General features: G+C 46.1%; 1 protein-coding gene across 4 annotated transcripts in view; it reads right to left on the reverse strand.

The window, feature by feature from the left end:
* Window positions 1-2803: 2803 nt before the first annotated feature.
* Window positions 2804-19690, reverse strand: part of STS (steroid sulfatase) — a 170980-nt gene continuing 154093 nt past the window's right edge. For all 4 annotated transcript variants that reach the window (XM_057718726.1, XM_057718725.1, XM_057718727.1 and 1 more), the window contains 2 exons: window positions 18074-18195; window positions 2804-5754 (listed from right to left, as the gene is read on the reverse strand). In XM_057718726.1, the coding sequence (XP_057574709.1) occupies window positions 5381-5754; window positions 18074-18195 (496 nt within the window). In that variant the 3' untranslated portion in view covers window positions 2804-5380. The remainder of the gene's footprint in view (window positions 5755-18073; window positions 18196-19690) is intronic.

Below are 19690 nucleotides of genomic sequence, written 5' to 3' on the forward strand. Positions count from 1 at the left end.
CTGCTATCTTCCTATAATAAATGATGCAAAATGTAATATTCCATTTTGAAAAAGAATCTCAACATTAAGCAATGATCAAACTGTTGGTTGTATAAGCACCCAACTCTGTTTCTCACTCCCTCACACTGTAGTTGCAAAATCACTTCTCCTCAATTGTGGGCCACAGGCAGGTGGTGGTAGCGTCCAGTATACTTTTAAGTGTATCTGTTTCCCACCTTCATATGGCTGATGGTCTTTAAAGAATTAAGGCATACATATTCCACATTCCCTTGTCCATTCGTCCATCAGTGACATCTAGGATTCTGTCCACATATCGGCTATTATGGATAATGTTGCAATGACCACGGGTGTGTAGGTATCTCTTTGAGATCCTGATTTCATTTCTTGGATAAATCCCCTAGAAGTGAGATGGCTGGATCCTATGGTAGTTCTATCTTTGCTTTCTTGAGGAACCTCCATACTCTTTTTCACAGCAGCTATACCATTTTGCATTCCCGCCAATGACATAGAGGGTTCCAATTTCTCCACATCCTCGCCGAGATGCACTTTTTGCTTTTTTTTTTTTTAATAACAGACCCCCTTGAACTTTCAAAATGAGGGAAATCTTGCAGTAAAAAACATGGATGAATGTAGGGACAAGATGCTAAGTGGAGTAAGTCTGTCACAGAAGGACAAATACTGCATGATTCCACTTATATGAGGAAACTCACAGAGGCAGAGAGCAAAACGGTGGTTGCCGGGCTGGGGGGTGAGGAAAATGGGGAGTTCCTATCAATGAGTATAAAGTTTCAGTTATGCAAGATGAATAAATTTTAGAGATCTGTTGTACAACTCTGTGCCCGCAGTTAAAAATATTATATTGTATGCTGAAAAATCTGTTGAGAGCAGATCTCATGTTAAGTGTTCTTCCCATCATAAAATCAACATTAAAACTCAGTGCACAAGTCCATTCTCTATGTCTGCATCTCTATTCCTGTCCTGCCACTAGGTTCATCAGTACCATTTTTCTAGATTCCAGATATATGTGTTAGCATATGGTATTTGTTTTTCTCTTTCTGGCTTACTTCGCTCTGTATGACAGACTCTAGGTCCATCCACCTCACTACAAATAACTCAATTTCATTCCTTTTTATGGCTGAGTAATATTCCATTGCATATATGTGCCTTATCTTCTTTATCCATTCATCTGTCGATGGACATTTAGGTTGCTTCCATGACCTGGCTATTGTAAATAGTGCTGCAGTGAACATTGTAGTACATGTTTCTTTTTGGATTATGGTTTTCTCTGGGTATGTGCCCAATAGTGGGATTGATGGGTCATATGGTAGTTCTATTTTTTAGTTTTTTAAGGACCCTCCGTACTGTTCTCCATAGTGGCTGCACCAATTTACATTCCCACCAACAGTGCAGGAGGGTTTCCTTTTCTCCACACGCTCTCCAGCACTTATTGTTTCTAGATTTTTTGATGATAGCCATTCTGACTGGTGTGAGGTGATACCTCATTGCAGTTTTGAAATGGACTTGAGGACCCTGCGGGGAGGAAAAGGGGAAGCTGGGACGTAGTGAGAGTAGCACTGACGTATACACACTACCAAATGTAAAACAGATGTCTAGTGGGAAGCTACTACAGAGCACAGGGAGATCAGCTCGATGATGGGTGAGGACCTAGAGGGGTGGGATGGGGAGGGTGAGGGAGGCTCAAGAGGGAGGGGCTATGGGGATATATGTACACATGTGGCTGATTCACTTTGTTGTACAGCAGAAACTGACACAATACTGTAAAGCAATTATACTCCAATAAAGATTAAAAAAAGAAAAGCCGAGCATCCAAAAAAATAAAAATAAAAAGAGGAGAAATGATAAAAAAAAATCAGTGCATATGCTTCTGTTCAAAGCAGCATCAGTATAACATAGGAAGATAAACTCGATGATGGGTGATGACTTAGAAGGCCAGGATAGGGAGGGTGGAAGGGAGTCGCAGGAGGGAGGGGATATGGGGATATACATATAGATACAGCTGATTCACTTTGGTGTACCTCAAAAACTGGCACAACAGTGTAAAGCAATTATATTCCAATAAAGAGCTTTTAAAAAAAAAAGCATCAGTAAATGGGAAAAAAAATTTTGCAACTCAAAAAATGATCACAGAATGTCAGGTTTATATAATGTGGCCAAGCTAGTGTTATTAGTCCAGGTAGGTAACTCCAGCTGCTGTTACACTAACAACATCCAAATCTCAAGTGGCTTAAAAAAAAAAGATTAGATCTTGTTCAAGTCTCCGTCACCCATTGACGGGGGGAGGGGGGTTTCTCTGGAGCTGTCTCAGGTGACGACTCAAGGGTCCAGGCTGTTTCATCACCATCGTGGCATCACCATTCCTCAGGACCCTCTCAGACTCCTTACCTGACACATTCTGCCTTCAACAGCCACAGAGGACGGTGTGGGGCCCTCTCTGGCCAGGCCTGAGTGTCCCAATGGTCCCAATGACAAAACGGGTGGGAAATGTCTTCTTGCCCATTCATTAAGACATTTTTTGTGAGCCCTGAAAACAGGCCGTGTGCATGATGGATAATCTGGCCTTGCTCTGCCCTCTAATCACGAAAGTCAGGGGCTACTTTATCTCTTATCCATCTCTGTACTTCCTAATCCTCACCAGAGCCTCAGTCCATAAATATGTGAACTGAAACCCATGTTCCCCATCAAGTAACAGGGTGCCTAAAACACAGTAAACACTCTGTACGCTTGCAGAATTGAGTCCCAGGGGAAAGCATGTCGCGAGAGCACAGAATCTTTCATTGCCAAGGAACATTTTATTTTAATTTCGAATTCACATCACAACAAGGTTCTGGGAAACCTTCGCAGAAGCAACCACATCACAGATCACGTTGTTCAGACACGTGCCAAATACTTTTCCTGTTTCTTTTACTCTTCACTGGATGTCCTTCAGGGCCACCTGAAATCTGTTTCCTTTCCTGAGTCCTTCACTACCTTGATATGTAAGCTGCAATGTTGCTGTTCATGCAGCGTTACTGACATTGTGCAATTATACCTGTCTATAGGTTACTGTGTGCTTAGCTCTTAACATCTATGAAATGCTACAAATGTAAAGATTTTCTAAAAAGAATTTGTTTAAAGCTTCAAAACCCACTAAGGTTTGCATATACAACTCAAGAGCTCACACCAGTGGGAATTCCCATTTCTTGTTGTACATTCCAAGCAAAACTTTCAGGTGGTAGGTGGTTTGAAGTCCAAGGTAACTATGACTATTACAAATAAACCTGATTTTCAAATACCCTGAAACATAATGGTGATCCAAGTTATCTTAAGGCAAATACTTTAAAGCTCACTGTAGCTCCAGAGGTATATGTTTTCTTCATTGCCTGTTACCATTGTACATATTAAACAATTAATTCTATACAAAGCTATATATTCACATCACCCATAAAAGTCCTTCAAGTTGTTTCACCCTCAAATACACGTTCTCACATCATAAAATGTTTTATAAAAGTCCATCTGCATTGAGTATGTTCAACTCTGAGTAAACATGATTATTTTAAAGCATAAGTTTGTAACAGTGGCTTTATACAGTTTTTGCATGATAGTAGGAATAATCCTAAAATATCAGTAACATGCTCGTGCATTCTTTCATGAGAATATTTCCTAAAACAATGTGACAGACTTTTGGCAATTTCTGGAATGAGAAATCCGCATTAAAAGAAAGAATCTTGTTTGCTTTCCAACTTTGAACCATTCCCACGAAGGGGGAAAAATCATTTCTCTTTTTTAAGAAAAAGAAAGGTTAAAATCTGAAATAGCAGACCTTAAACAGGAGCTGCGGAAATGCTGCTGGACCTTAAAATTCCTCAGTGCAGACAAACAGAGGAAATCAGAATCTGCTGTCAGAAAGCCTGAGACACACCGCATACATTCTCTCCAAAGTGCCCAGCGGGGTCAGGGTACCCGGCGGGGTGGGGTATTCCAGTTGACGCGCACTCTCGAGGAATCCAGAAAACCCTGAGCCAAGAGCAGATGCTCAGACATGTTCCCAAAAGAGATGAATGGGAGGCCGATGGACCACAGCTTCTGTGGATGGATCAGTAAAGGAATCCGCATAATATTGTTGGAGGATGTACGGCGTCTGAAGGTGACAGAAGTGTTCTCCACACAGGTGAATTCTTTCCTCAGGAGATGCTGGTGGTCCAGACTTTGGAACTCTCTCCAGCTGTGCCCCTGACCGCCCGTCTCCTGCGTGACCTGGTTAGGCCTCATCCTGCGTTACTGAGGTTGCAGGAAATGGAATTCAAACAAAATGGCACATCTCATGGTGGAGGCATAGATATTTCTTAGCCAGAGGATCAGACCACACAAAACACATGTACGGACATGAACCACCATTCTCTCATGACTAAATCCTGCAAGAACTCAAGATGTCACGCTCATGGGTGTGGGTCATGGATGGACTTCTTGTGTCTTTGTCCCCCCATGAAATATCATACATTTTACATGCCGATAATTCTGAATTCTGTTAGAAGGGGTTCCTGAACTGCAGCATCATTGAAGGGGCCTTTTAGTTCAGAACCTCCATTCACCAAAGAAACAGCAGAACCCACACAGAATGCTACACGTTAGGGCATACAAATCCGCACAGGAGAGATCTGTCTTGGCATTATTGTTCCTGAGGGATTTCACCAAAAGGCTGTTGCACAAACAGATCTGTAAGCATCTCTTGTTTTACTTAAACAGTGAAAAGCTTCTAAATACTGTAAACTTCTTGAAGAAAGAAACTGTATATATATAAACATATATGTCATGAATAGTATTTCATATTATTGCAAATAATACTGACAGTAATTGCCTTCCAATAACCAAATTTGAACTTTCCATCATCCATGATCAGTCAAGACAGTCTTTTACTCGTTATAAAGTTGCACATGTTACATTTAGTAAACACTGTTTAAGGTTCATTCTCTTTTTCGTGGTGCACTCTAGGGGACTCGGTGGCCACGGCAACCCCGCAGCTTGTGGAGTAAGTGATGGTGGATCGCACGCATCGGCTAAGAGGTAAAGCGGTTACCTGGGCACCTTTCTGCTCTCTGTCTGCACCAGTGTTGGCCAGACTCATTGGAATCCTGCCTACTGCATTCACATAACCTTGGCCTTGGAAGATGTAACTAACATCTGTGCCTCTGTTTACCGCAAACCCTGACTGTTTACCCCAAGGCATAAATATTGGGGTCTTGAGGGAGCCTCCAGGTGAGAAGACAGAGAACAGATCTGAATTCCGGGGTGGCCCGCCAGGGCTGGCTTCACCCAGTGCCGCTCCCCACGCGTGTCTGCAATGCAGCAGGTGGGGCAGCCCTGGGTCCCCAGATGCACACGGCTAACGGCTCCCTCTCCTGCCCTGCTTTTCCCGGTCGCACTCGCAAGACAGGCCTGAGGAGGAACAACACATCTGAAGCCACGGCTTCCAGATAATGTTCCCCAGTGACAGCTGGTTGGGGACGTCCCGCAGGGTCTCGGCATGGCGGGCTGCCGCTTCCTTCATGGCCTCCACGATCGCCTCGAACCGGGGCTCCGACGTCGGAGTTAACGGGTTTCTCTCCCTGGGGTCTCGGGAGATGTCAAAGAGCAGAGGCGGGTTGTGGGGGGTGACGTGTTGCCCATAACAGAAACACACGTGGGTGGCAAAGCATCCGTTGGCGCCCTCGGGGGAGAACTTGGGTGTGAAGAAAAAGGCTTTCCAGATGGACGTGCCTGCGGTCGACAAGGACAGAAGTGGGTGTCGTGGGGACAGGGTCATCACAGTCACCCTGAAACAGAACACGTGCAGAAATCGCCCTGCCAGGCGCTTCAGGAAGGCAGAGACCTACCGCTCGATTACACGTGGAATGGATTTCTCAGCTTAAGGCTCAAGAGAGAGAGTAAGAGCCATAGCTTCCACAAACAGACAGACAGACAGACAGACAGACATGCGTTGCTATCTAACTTCCACAGAACAAAAGACAAACCTGATTACGCAATAGCTGTTAGGATGCAAATTTAACCCTATTAAAACCATGGTGTTTTCTCCTTATTCAGAATCCATCGCTCCCTCCCTCCTGCACGCGCTCGCTCTCTCTCTCCCTCTTCCAATCTTTTTCCCAACCCCTAATTTCTTGGGAGACGCTGAGCTGGCAGGAAAGGCAAAAGCCTACTAATTGTTTGAGCAGAAAACGCTAAGAGGGCTGCCATTTTCATCTCATAAACTTTAGAGCTCGGAACTGTGGGGCAGGCACTCAGGAAATACACGCTGACTAACAGATTCTAAGTGCTGAGCTCTGATCCTTCTTGTTCTCCAACTTCAAGATGCTAAGCTTTGCAGCAAAATGGAGGAAAGAGGTAGTCTCAATGGTAATTATGTACACGACATATTAGATGGTAAAACACGACACACGCACAGACACATGTACACACACGTACACACACATGCAGCCATCAGGAACTATCTTAAACACGCTACGACCTCACTTAACATTTGATTTCCTCAATTTCAAGAAAGTCCAAACACATCCCATCCAGAATTTGGTGAGGGTGGGGAGAAACTGCAGCTGGATTACAGAAATGATCTTTTGGAGATGAAGCAAATGTTCTGATACTAGATTTGACTATAGTTGTAGAACGCTACACATTTACTAAAAATGGTTGAATTGGAATTCCATGCTCTGTATGTGATACCTTCATAAAAGTGTGAAAAATTCCAAATTGACCTGAGAGTGGGATGGTTACATAGTTTTTAAAATGTAACTTCTGTGTCCCATTAAACACTCAATATTGGAGTTTTTAGAAAAAATTGATTTAAAAACAAATAATTGTGACTGATTTCCTGTTTAATAATTGATTTCCTGTTTATCCTACAATGTTATGACTTTCTGAAAGCTGACCACTGATCACACATGCTCTGACAGAGGTCTAAAAACTGCTTTCTGGGTAGAAAAAGGCAGCACATAAAAACAGAGTTAACATGTATGAACCAAGCAGGATTAGGTGCAGACTGAAAATGCTCTTTTTTGCTTTACCCTTACAGCTTTTTTTTATAAAACCATAGAGGACTTCCCTGGTGGTGCAGTGGTTAAGAATCCACCTGCCCATGCAGGGGACACGGGTTCAAGCCCTGGTCCGGGAAGATCCCACATGTCGTGGAGCAACTAACCCTGTGTGCTACAACTACTGAGCCTGCATGCCAAAACTAGTGAAGCCCACGTGCCTAGAGCCCATGCTGCACAACAAGAGAAGCCACCGCACTGAGAGGCCCGTGAACCAGAATGAAGGGTGGCTCCTGCGGCAACTAGGTAGCAGCAACTAGAGGAAGACCGCATGCAGCAACAAAGACCCAACACCGCCAAAAAGCAAACAAACAAAAGTACAACCACAGAGACGGCCCCACGAGAAAGCACCCACACCTATTTAATTTGCTTTGATCACCTGTTTGCATCACAGAAATGGTGATTTTGTAGTTCTAGGTATCGCAGGGCCCACGGACCCGAATGCAAAATAAATTAAATGAAACCCACAGAAAACAATTACCATGAGTGTCCACGTTCTCCCCTAACAGCCCCTGACCTCAGACAAGCACATTCAAGGGTGAGTAAGCCTCTCTGGTGTGGGGAAGAACCAGTCCGCACAGAGAAGCAACACACACGGGACACAGATAAACATTCGAAAGGGATCCGTAACTGGGGTGTAGTTGAGCTGGGAGAGGGGCCCTTACTGGCCAGGTGGCTTTACACAACTTACAGGTGCTCAGCACCCGCCTTCTAAAGAGGAATTCTGGCTGACAAACAGGCCTGCGAGGTTTCAGGAAGAACTCCCGGGCCTGCGTTCCTTCTGCAGCAGAGGGTAAAGAGGAAGTGGGTTACCTTAGGATGCTGTCTGTCCGCCCCTCTCATTCCCCTTGACCCCTAGATATCCCTCAGAAGCCTTTTCGGTGGCGAGACGCTGCACCATTTAGAATCCGTCCTCCGTCAGGGTCAGCGGGGCCGAGGCTGTTACAGACAGAGGAGTGGGGAAGCCTCTTCTGCTCTTGCCTGAGAGCTGCGCATCTGCAGGGTTTTTTGAACTTGACATTCAAGTCAGGTCTGGGTGTGCTGAAAATCCCAAGAGAGTGCAGACTCCAGAAACAAATTCATTTCAGGGCCTGCACTGCCTGCTTGCTTCTGGCGGCCGTGCACGTGGGTGGATTTCGTTTCACCCGTTCTCTGCAGCCCAGACCCTCAACCACCCAGCACTGGGCTCACGGGTGACAGACCTGGCTCTCCAGGTTCCTGTGCCGGCTGCACTGAGACTCATGATACGAAAACAGTGAGAAGGAAGAGGAGACATCTAAGAGCTGTGACCAAGACTGCCTGCTTTCCAATTCGCATTTAGAGCAACGTCCCTCCACGACGCATGCCTGATGCCTGAAAGCAACACATTCCCTTGGACTCCCTTTGCCTCTGTTTTTGCATTTTGGGGACAGGAATATGAATTCTATACAAAGTGGGTACACAAGGCAGGTTCAACTCTCCGGCTTCGCTTCACTGTCTCTGTGAGCTGAAACCTTAGCCATCCTTCAAGGCCCTGCAACAACTCCTCCTATGTGAGCCTGTCCAGACCTCCAGCCAGAAGTAAGCAGCGTTTCCTTGCTCCTCTCAGCAGTTTTGTGCATTTAGCTCCGAAGGGCTATCACCGTCTGTGGGCCGCATTTCTTTCTGCAAAGGGTGAGTCAAAAATCCTCCGCTCTCCGGTTATATGAACACTGCTGTTGGCCACACGGTCTTATCAGTGCTTTCCGTTCAAAGCTACTGTTTCTCCCAGTCACCGCTGTGCAGGGGTGAACGTGTTACCTCCGTAACTGCGGTGAGAGCAAACATGGGCTCCCCACTTGTGATGTGCACGAAAGAAGAGCAGCGTGCAGGGATTTGCTGTTTGTGGTCTGAGGGTGTGCACGTCCGCACACGTCTGCCCACCCTGGCGACACTCTGCAAAAACTTTGTTTCGAGGTGTGAAAGCATCCTCCCTCTAGTCCTGATCTTGCTCCATCGGACTTTCACCTGTTTGGCCCCCTGAAACCGGCCCTACGAGGATGAAGATTCCCTTCGGATGAAGACGTGGAGGCAGCAGTGCGTGCGTGGCTCGCAGCTCAGCCTAAAACATTTCTTAATGAGGGCATACGAAAGCTTGTGGGCAGATGGACAAAGTGTACTGAAAAGCAAGGAGATCATGTCGAAAAGTGATGTATTTGTCTTTTCTAAAAGTTAATGAAAATAAATTCTACAGCCAGAGTGCGGATAATTTTTGACTCACCATCATCGATTACTTGGTCTCTGAACATAAGAATTGGACCTCCTGCATGTCTTAAATGCCCAGTATCTAGTGCCTCATGTAGAATAGTCAACAAATCTCTGAATTGCCAGTATCCAGGGCTTTATGTAGAAGAGATGCTCAATAAAAATGTGTTGGGTAGGACTTCGCTGGTGGCGCAGTGGTTAAGAATCCACCTGCCAACTGAGGGGACACGGGTTCGAGCCCTGCTCTGGGAATATCCGACACGCCGCAGAGCAACTAAACCTGTGTGCCACAACTACTGAGCCTGCGCTCTAGAGCCCACATGCCACAACTACTGAGCCCACCTGCCACAACTACTGAAGCCCATATGCCCAGAGCCCATACTCTGCAATAAGAGAAGCCACTGCAGTGAGAAGCCCAAACACTGCAACAAAGAGTAGTCCCCTCTCTCCACAACTAGAGAAAGCCCTGACGCAGCCACAAAGACCCAATGCAGCCAATAAATAAATAAATAAATTTATTAAAAAGATGCGTTGGGTAAATTAATAATGAATGAGCTGACGGGATGAGCAAGAAGGCTCTGAAAGAGAGAGAGGCAGCCAGCCGTTGTCACAGAGGCCGGCGTGGGGGCAGACAGGAAGCCCAGTACCTTCCCTGTGTGTGTCCTCCAGAGCCACCTGGAGTGTCCCGCCTAAAATCACTCAGTGTCCAATGCAGCCTCAAGCCAGCCCAAGATCCAGGCTGCTTGGTGACACCTGGTCACCGCAGAGAAATGAGCCAGGAAGTTAGAGATTTCTTGACGTCTCTTGGTGTCAAAAGGAATTAGTGTGGCAAGTACCCATCACCTGTGCCTTCAGGAAAGTGTGTGCACGGAGGCCCATGAAGGATGGACATGGGGGTAGTGGTAGGGTGCAGATCAGGGTGGGACTTGGTCCAGGGAAGACCAGAGCTGAGGTTGCCGAGGATGCATAGACTTAGGGAACGAGAGGACGTGAATAAATCCCAAAAACTGGCCATGGAGCTGTGAATACGGCCAGAGAGACAGGAGGAAGAACCGTCTTTGTGATTGTGAGTAAAAGAACTTACTGTCTTGGGGGAAGAAGTTCCAGCTCACTGCAGGGCAGCCTCTCCAAGCAGCGGGTGCTGGTTTTGAAACCAACTTTGCCGTCAACTCTTGTTACCGCACGGCGCTTCTGTGACCTCTGACACCTCTGCCTCCTCACCTATAAATAACTTTGGGAGAGACGGACTGCTATCCTCAGCCTCCCATAGTCGTGCAGTGTTACCAGGGCACACAGACACACACAGTGAAGGCTACCCTGCCCAGCCTCTCCTGATGCCAGGTGTGCACAGGTGACCAGCTTCAGGCCTGGGGACAGCTTCCTCGGGAGATAACGGACATGCACCCTTTTCCTCTCATCCTTTCCTCATTGCTCCATCCTGCTGCTCCTCAGGTGAACACCGTCATCCTTCTCCACACAGAGGAGCCGCTGCGGCCTCCAGGTGGTGGGGCGCCGGTTGGAGTCTGCATCCCTGAAACTCTGTGGTCCACCTACCGCTGGACTTCACTCATGAGACGAAGACAGAAAGTTCCCTCTGATGTAAGCTCCTGTGGCTTTTTGTTTCTGTTACAGCCAAATCTAATATGAATATAATCAAAATCGTTTTTAATTGGGAGGATTAAAAGAGACATCACGTGCAAAGTGCTCAGCAGTGTGTCTGCTAGACGGGAGATATGGAATAAACATAAGGGTGCAATGAATTGTTACCAAATGTGTCTTCAAAAGATACACGGCGGTTGGACGTCCCTGGTGGTGCAGTGGTTAAGACTCGACTGTCCAGGCAGGGGAGACACGGGTTCAATCGCTGGGCTGGGACAATCCCACATGTCATGGAGCAACTAAGCCCTTGTGCCACAACCACTGAGCCTGCGCTCTAGAGCCTCAGAGCCACAGCTACTGAGCCCACGAGCCTCAACTACTGAATCCCATGCCCTCTAGGGCCCGAGTGCCAAAACTGAGCCTGCGTGCTGCAACTACCGACGCCCGTGCACCTACAGCCTGTGCTCCGCCTGCAACAAGAGAAGCCCTCACTCGCCACAACTACAGAAAAGCCTGGGTGGCTAAAAAAAAAAAAAAAAAAAGATACGTGGTGGTCACACAAAAAAGATGAAACATTTCAAGAGTCAGAGGTTAACAAAGGGAAAAGCATAAAACCACCTACGAAATATTTTTGTATAAAAGATCCAAAGGTGAGGAAGACACAAATAATATAGATATGAATGCCTAATACAAATACTTAATACAAACACTAACTACTACAACATGCCTTGGTCAGAACTAAAATGTCCCCGTAGAAAATTTTGGGTCTGCTGACAGACGGAAGCAAACCGGCACGGAGTTAGAAACAGGCAGGAATACTGGGAGGACTGAGATACACCCTGTGCTGACAGCGAAGATGAGAGATGTGCAAAATATTGCAGAAGAGCGACAGGAGCGGGTATGCCGGAGGGAAAAGGGCAGACGAAGTGGCCCATGGTAGTTGAAAATAAGCTGTGTGCTGAGCTACCATTGAAGGACGCATTCAGAAACACCGTGCTTTTGGCATTCGAGACAGAAACTCCCATTTTGATGTATACTGTCTCTCTAAGGAAGTCAGTCTGCATTGGGACAAATGAACAGAAGTCACGGCAGGCACATTTTTCATCCAAGAATTAAAGTAATCTTAGGTCAGATGTGAAAACTTTAGTCAAAAAGTATTAGATGTCTGTAGGGAACAGACTTGTGGTTGCCAAGGGGGTGGGGTGGGAGAGGGAAGGACTGGGAGTGTGGGACTAGCGGATGTAAACTATTGCATACAGGATGGATACACAACAAGATACTACTGTAGAGCACAGGGAACTCTATTCAACATCCTGGGATAAACCAGCATGGAAAAGAGTATGAAATATTCCTTCATATTTCAGTATAACTGAATCACTTTGCTGGACAGCAGAAGGTAACACAACATTGTAAATCAACTATACTGCAACAAAATAAATTTTAAAATAGATTCTGTTATCCCTCTCTCTCTCTCCACACACACACACACACTACTGAATCACTTTGCTGGACAGCCGAAATTAACACAACATTGTAAATCAACTATACTCCGATAAAAAAAAGTAGATGTCTGTTTCAAAAATGGTTTAGTATTATTATATATAAGGTAATAGGAAATGCCATATAAAAATACATCTTTGATAGACCAAATGGGAGAAAAAAAAATCCATTTATGATGGTCTTTTTCCATTAAAGGAAATGAATGGCTGGGACATTAACAAAACAAATCAAATAAATATGGACAACAATTTCCAGGAAACCTTCTCCATCCTCTCATGGCACCATCACACCTTCTCTTAGGTAGCGGGCCAAGCAGGCTCCGTCCACCCTGGGACACATCACCCTGCGTTCCTATTACAATCACGTGCACACGCGCTGTCCGGGGATACTGGGCTGAGAAGGTAGGTGGAGGAATCAGTGCGTGAAGACCGCAAAGGTCGAGAGCTGACGGGAATGCAGCCTTTGGCTGAGATTGTCCACCCAAAAGAAAAGGAAATCCTAAGACTTAAAATATATCCTGGAAGTGATTTACGTATATGTGCTCTTTCTTAATTGCAACAAAAGTGCTGGTTGGGCGAGGGCTTCTCCTTCTTAAGGTAAGCTGAAGTACAGGAAGGTTCTCTGCAGCCTTCCTTTGAAAATACCACAGCCCCCATGCGTTCAGCTTCAGGCCTCACAATGTTGTTTCTGACCCTTCGGATTTAACTTCTGATAATCAGACGAAGAATCAGACAACCAACACTCACTGAAACCACTAATGAAGACGAAAACTAAGCATAGCCTTTCTTACACCAATTAACTCCTGAGACATAAACAGCTGTAATTAGAATTGTTCTCTTAGGTGCATTTCAAAGGTGAAATTAATTTTTTAACTGGGTGAACATCTTAGTGAACAAAGCAAGCGTTCTTCCCCAATTACCATCGTAATGCTGTTTTGATTTTAAACCTCACTTATCTCCTATTCTCAAAAAAGCCACCTTTAAGAGAGCTAGATGTAAACAAATTTCTTTACAATGAATTCTAATTTCCTACTGCTTTTTGTTGCAATGTAAGGTTTAAAAACTTTTTTTGCAGTCTTCAAAGTCAGTAGTGTTTACTGTTTTTCTATAAACAATGTTTCAGGTGTACGATTGCAGTTTTTCAAATGATGCTTTAAAAAAAAAGTTACAGCAAGGGACTTCTTAGGTGGCACAGTGGTTAAGAATCCGCCTGCGAATGTAGGGCACACGGGTTCGAGCCCTGGTCCAGGAAGATCCCACATGCCACGGAGCAACTAAGCCCGTGAGCCACAACTATTGAGCCTGTGCCCTAGAGCTCATGAGCCACAGCTATTGAGCCAGTGTGCCACAACTACTGGAGGCCACGTGCCTAGAGCCTGTGCTCCCCAACTAGAGAAGCCACTGCAATGAGGAGCCCGCACACCACAATGAAGAGTAGCCCCTGCTGTCAGCAACTAGAGAAAGCCCATGTGCAGCAACAAAGACCCAACGCAGCAAATAAATAAATAAATAAATAAACTTATTAAAAAAAGTTACAGCAGAGGTGTTCCCAAAAAACTTGAACTGAAAAGCCAGCAGAATTTACGGGGCCCCGTGGATTCCACATCAACATAAGCACATCCCATGGGTTTTTTTGTATGAGCGGCTGGTCTGGGGACCCTCACATTAATGTCAGCATTTAATTCATAGACTTCTATTCATCCACCCAAAAATCTGCAGCAGAATCTCAGAGCCAAATATCTAGCAATCTTTTAAGATACATTTTGCCAAAAGATCAAGGTGTCATTACATTTGATGTTTACTAATACCGCTTGATATGTCAAAACTTAAAGCCAAACGTTTTGAATACACAGGGAACCGTATACTTAAACTCACGATTCCCACTGTCATGCAAGGAAAGCTGCCCGTGTTCTAATAATGCTTTCCTGAGTTCTTCTAGAAGGTAATGGTGATAATGATATCAGATCACGATGAAGTTATGCTGCTCAATGTGGTGAGGCAACTACATTACAAAATCACTATCATCACAGAATCATTCAATGAGAGAGAGGACGTTGTATACAGAAGCTGAAAGGCAATCATGTTGTAAGAGGGTGGCAACAGCGTTCCCGCCCCACGTTTTCGGGAAAATGAGTATTTAACAAGTCAGGAACTGTAATGTGTGGGCGTCCAACTAATCAAGACGAATGGGAGTTGGATGTTCACCACAGTGCCAGTCAGTTCTAGTTTACGGGTACCAGTGGACTGCTGGTGAGCTTGCGCTCTCTGAGCGAGGAGGAGAGCCTGGATTTGCTGTGTCTGCCAGCTGCCGTGGTGTAAACGCTCCCCGCCTGGCTGATGTCAGGTAGCGAGGCTTTCCCAACAAGCTGTCGAGATTCCTGAGCCCTCAGGAGCTGGCTTCAGCTCACTGCTGCCCTGGTCCTACATTTCCAAACTCTGGTCCTAAACGTCTTTCTTCTTTTGCAACAAAGTATTTGCTGGCCAGACGGCAGCCCTCTTACCTCTAAGAATTATGGAAAGTGTCTCCTGTGTAGTGATTACCATAAACTCCTACCAGCATAGATCTGAGAGGATGTCAGTCATCTCCAACTAGTACTAGTTTACTTTCTGTGATGACCCATCATCTCCTACCACCATAGATCTGAGAGGATCGAAGTCATCTCCTCCAACTAGTACTAGTTTACTTTCTGTGATGACCCACCATCTCCTACCACCATAGATCTGAGAGGATCGAAGTCATCTCCTCCAACTAGTACTAGTCTACTTTCTGTGATGACCCACCATCTTCTAACAGCATAGATTTGAGATGATCGAAGTCATCTCCACCAACTAGTACTAGCTTACTTTCTGTGATGACCCACCATCTCCTACTGGCATAGATCTGAGATGATTTAAGTCATCCTCTAAGGAGTACTAGTTTAAGTTCTGTATTCGCTGCTTGGCAGGCAACTCCACACAGACGAGTGACTTTCCTTACACACCTGTGCGTTCCCAGCAGTTTGCCCAGCCTGAAGCCTCTCATGAGCTAAGATGTAAGCAACTCCCGGGCAGAGAATGGGGTCTGTTTTGCTCACTGACAGGTGTGCAGCCTAGCCTAGAAGGTGCCACATAGTAGGTGCTCAATAAACATGTGTAGAACAAATGAAGAGATGAAGTACTGAGCAAGCAGCCACGGAGCCACGTGTAACAGGCAAGGCAGCAACCACTGTTACTGAGTTTCAGGCACAATCTGAAAAGCAGATGAGACACTTCATAAAACCCATGGTTTCCTGAGGCCCTTTACAGCTTAGATGGATGATTCCAGCATGGAGACACTGTCATTTCTCCTCTTTTGTTGCTGCTTCCAGGCAGAAGATAGTAAGGAACTGCATGAGAGGAAATGTCACTTGTGTCTGTCTTAGAAGCAAATTTCATCCCCGGGCCAGCTGCCTATCAGAATCTGGGTTTTGTTTCTCTCACTTACTCCTATTTTCTGCCTCGTCCTGTCCGTTTTCTGTTTACTCCTCCACATAATGTGTTTCTCCAGCCCCTGATCCAATATATTTTCTCCGGCTCCTCTTAACTGGAGGGGGTGGGCTCGATTTAAATGCAATTTTGCAAGGTTCAGAAAGTGATATCATCCTTCTTTAAACAGCCAAGAGTCCTGGAAACTTTGTTCTTTACGCTTCTCCCTCTGTATGAAAGGCTCTGTATAAAAGGAACGAGCAGAGGACCACATCTCTCATTTATGAGATGGCTCAGATCTAAATGCTGCCAATTAATCCAAAAAACAGACAGCATTCCTCCGGGTGTTAAGAATGATGGACAAATTGATGAGATAGGTAAGTAGGATCCTTCCGGGCCCAGAATTGTGAGCGTGGGGCTCTGCCATATTCATCTTCCAGAAGCTATCTCAAGGCCGCTGTCCGGATTCAAAGTATAAACGTGCAAGGGCAAACCTGGTGTGATTTCTTTGGATAACGGAAGGGTTATAATTTTCCACTTAAACAAATTAAATCAGAAAGAGAAAAACAAATACCGTATGCTAACGCATATATATGGAATCTATAAAAATGGTACCGATGAACCCAGTGGCAGGGTAGGAATAGAGATTTGGAGGTAGAGAATGGACTTGAGGACACCGGGTGGGGGTGGGAGCTGGGACATAGTGAGAGAGTAGCACTGATGTATATGCACTACCGAATGTAAAATAGATGGCTAGTGGGAAGCTGCTACAGAGCACAGGGAGATCAGCTCGATGCTTTGTGAAGACCTAAAGGGGTGGGATGCGGAGGGTGGGAGGGAGGCTCAAGAGGGAGGGGATATGGGGATATATGTATACATACAGCCGATTCACTTTGTTGTACAGCAGAAACTAACACAATACTGTAAAGCAATTATATTCCAATAAAGATAAAAAGAAAAGAAAATCCCTTCACTTTCCAAACACACACACACACACACACACAAAGGGAGCAGGTGCTCTTTAAACGATGCCTTTGGTAAATTGGCTGGGGGAGTAGGAAGGGGTAAGGGTGCACTGAAACGCAGTATGAGAATCACCTGAGTTTTACAAAATCATCAGCTACAGGGGATAACAAGATGCTTTGGGGGCATCTCACCTCTGGGAGCAGAAGCCAAAAACACACTAGCACAACAGGCAGTTTCATTTTCCTACTGAAGAGGGACCTCAAAGTCCAATATCAGTATCTACCTCTGGAGTATACAGCAGGGGTATAATAGTTGCAGAATTCACATGGGCATCTTAGGGATGTGAGCCTTACTGTAATTCTAAGTTTAAATACATAAAAACCAGGCATCCCTAGGCATCTTAGGGATGTGAGCCTTACCGTAATTCTAAGTTTAAATACATGAAAACCAGATGTGAACCTATCACTACATGGTACAATTATCACTTGGTACCACTTGGTCCTTTACGCTCCTTAGAAATGCACCTCTGTACCTGCTCTTGGAAAACCCAACGTAGGTCCCATCATAGATACAGCACACCACTTAAAACACACCTGGTTTGGGAACCATGATAACATCAAAGCACTCGAACTTTGTCTTAAATATACTACACGTAGCAAACACACACTATCCATGAGCAAACACAGATCGGTGAGTCATGACTCGCCACCTCTGAGGCTCCGGAGAGAGGGTTGGGTAAACACATCAAAGCCACTCGGCGCCGGTGCAAAGCTACAGGAGAGCAGGCACAGGAGACGGCGTTTCCGGGGGGTTGGGGGACGGGATGGACAAGCATGAACCAGGAAGGAAGAGAAAGAACGTCTTCCCACACGTCAGAGCGATGCACAGAGCAGAGGGCCTGTCTGGCTGAAACTCAGAGAGAAGGAAGCACCAAGAGTTGAAGACCAATGGCTGGCAGAGCAGGAAGGAAGGAGCTGCAGGGCCCTCCTGACCACCGGGCACTTCCTCTGCCTCCTGGGAAGGAGAGGCCAGCGTCGGCGTAAAGGTGGGCAGAGGCCACCGCCCAATGATGCCCTACCTGGACAACTGGGGAACCAGCAGGCATAAGAGAAGCATGGCGGAGGAGGAGGAAGCAGAAAGCAAAACCAAGCATCTTTCGGGCATCTCGCGAGAGCAATGCCCTCTTGCAGTTTCCTCGCTTCCCATAGTCCGGACTGCGCACAGCTGTAGAAGCGTGGAAAGAGAGATGCGTCTACTCACTGTTGCGTGGGTGCCAGCGCACGGCGTTCAGGTAGAAGTTGCAGTAGTGGAAGAGAAACTCGTGATCCGAACGCTGGCTCTTCCCTTGAAGCAGGGGCATCAGGTCACGTCCATCAATGATCCTGGGGGATAAAGCAGGTGGGCATCAGGCGGCCACATCGGCCTTGGGCTAAAACATCCCGGCGTCTGCGCTGTCCTTCCAGCAAACGAGGGCGTCATAGAGCTACAGCGTGGTAATGAAGTAACCAGTGCTGAGAACATTAACTGACCCCCTCTGGGCGCCACATGCAATGCATGGGAGGCCAGCTCTGCTCACGCGTGAGCTCATTTCATCCTCCAAGCAGCACCACGAATTGGGACCATTTTCATTCCAGGATGATGGGATGAAGAAACAGAGTGATTCACCCAACGCCATTTGTGACATAAGAGCCAACTGGATTGAAACCCAGCTGACGGGGAGTCCACGCTTTCAACTGCTTTCCGAGCTACTGCTCCTGTACCCGGTTTTTGGCCTACTGCCTTGTGGATAGACTTCAATGCGAATGGAGTTCTCAGTCCCAATGAATTGATTTGTAAATAATAATGATGATAATACTAAATACCCTAAGGATGTAAACATACGTATGTGCATTTACATATTACACATACGCATTACGCATATGGTTATGTTCTCAAATGTAAACATCTCTCTCCTATGACTACGCCAAGAAGGGGAACTTCCCAGATGGCAAGCCGTAACTGTCCAGAACTGCTGATGAGTAAGATAAGACTAGCTGGAGGTTACGTAAAGGAAAAAAGCCTAAAATTTTGTTTTCAGTGAAACATACATTAACAGCCACTAGAGACACTGAAGTCATTGATCACCCTTAGGCCACTGCCACCAAAACCTGTGGCAGAAAGACTGGGATTGCCATATACACATTACAAATGAGAAAAAAATATCAAAGTGTGCACTTTAAATATATGCAGTTTATTGTAAAAAAAAAAAAAACTATTTGGAAAGAGGGAGATTGTTGAACTGGAGGGTTTGCTTTCTCTGATTAAAAACACTCCAAGACAGACTCCCTCTTGCAAGAGCACTGGAATTACAACGAACAGCTGAACAACCATCGACAGAAGGACACTGGAACTCACCAAAAAAGACACCCCACATCCAGAGACAAAGGAGAAGCCGCAAGGAGACGGTAGGAGGGGCGCAATCGCGTTGAAATCAAATCCCATAAATGCTGGGTGGGTGACTCACAAACTGGAGGACAGTTACACCACAGAAGTCCACCCACTAAAGTGAAGGTTCTGAGACCCACATCAGGATTCCCAAACTGGGAGTCCAGCAACAGGAGGAGAAATCCCCAGAGAATCAGACTCTGAAAGCCAGCGGGATTTGATCGCAGGACCTCCACAAGACTGGGGGGAAAAGAGACTCCACTCTTGGAGGGCACACAAAAAAATGTGCTCACCAGGACCCAGGGGGAAGGAGCAGTGACCCCATAGGAGACTGAACCAGACCTACCTGCTGGTGTTGGAGGGTTGCCTGCAGAGGTGGGGGGCAGCTATGGCTCACTGAGGAGACAGGGGCACTGGCAGCAGGGGTTCTGGGAAGTGCTCATTGGTGTGAGC

Source organism: Hippopotamus amphibius, chromosome X (genome assembly GCF_030028045.1).
Source record: "Hippopotamus amphibius kiboko isolate mHipAmp2 chromosome X, mHipAmp2.hap2, whole genome shotgun sequence".
Lineage (NCBI taxonomy): Eukaryota > Metazoa > Chordata > Mammalia > Artiodactyla > Hippopotamidae > Hippopotamus > Hippopotamus amphibius.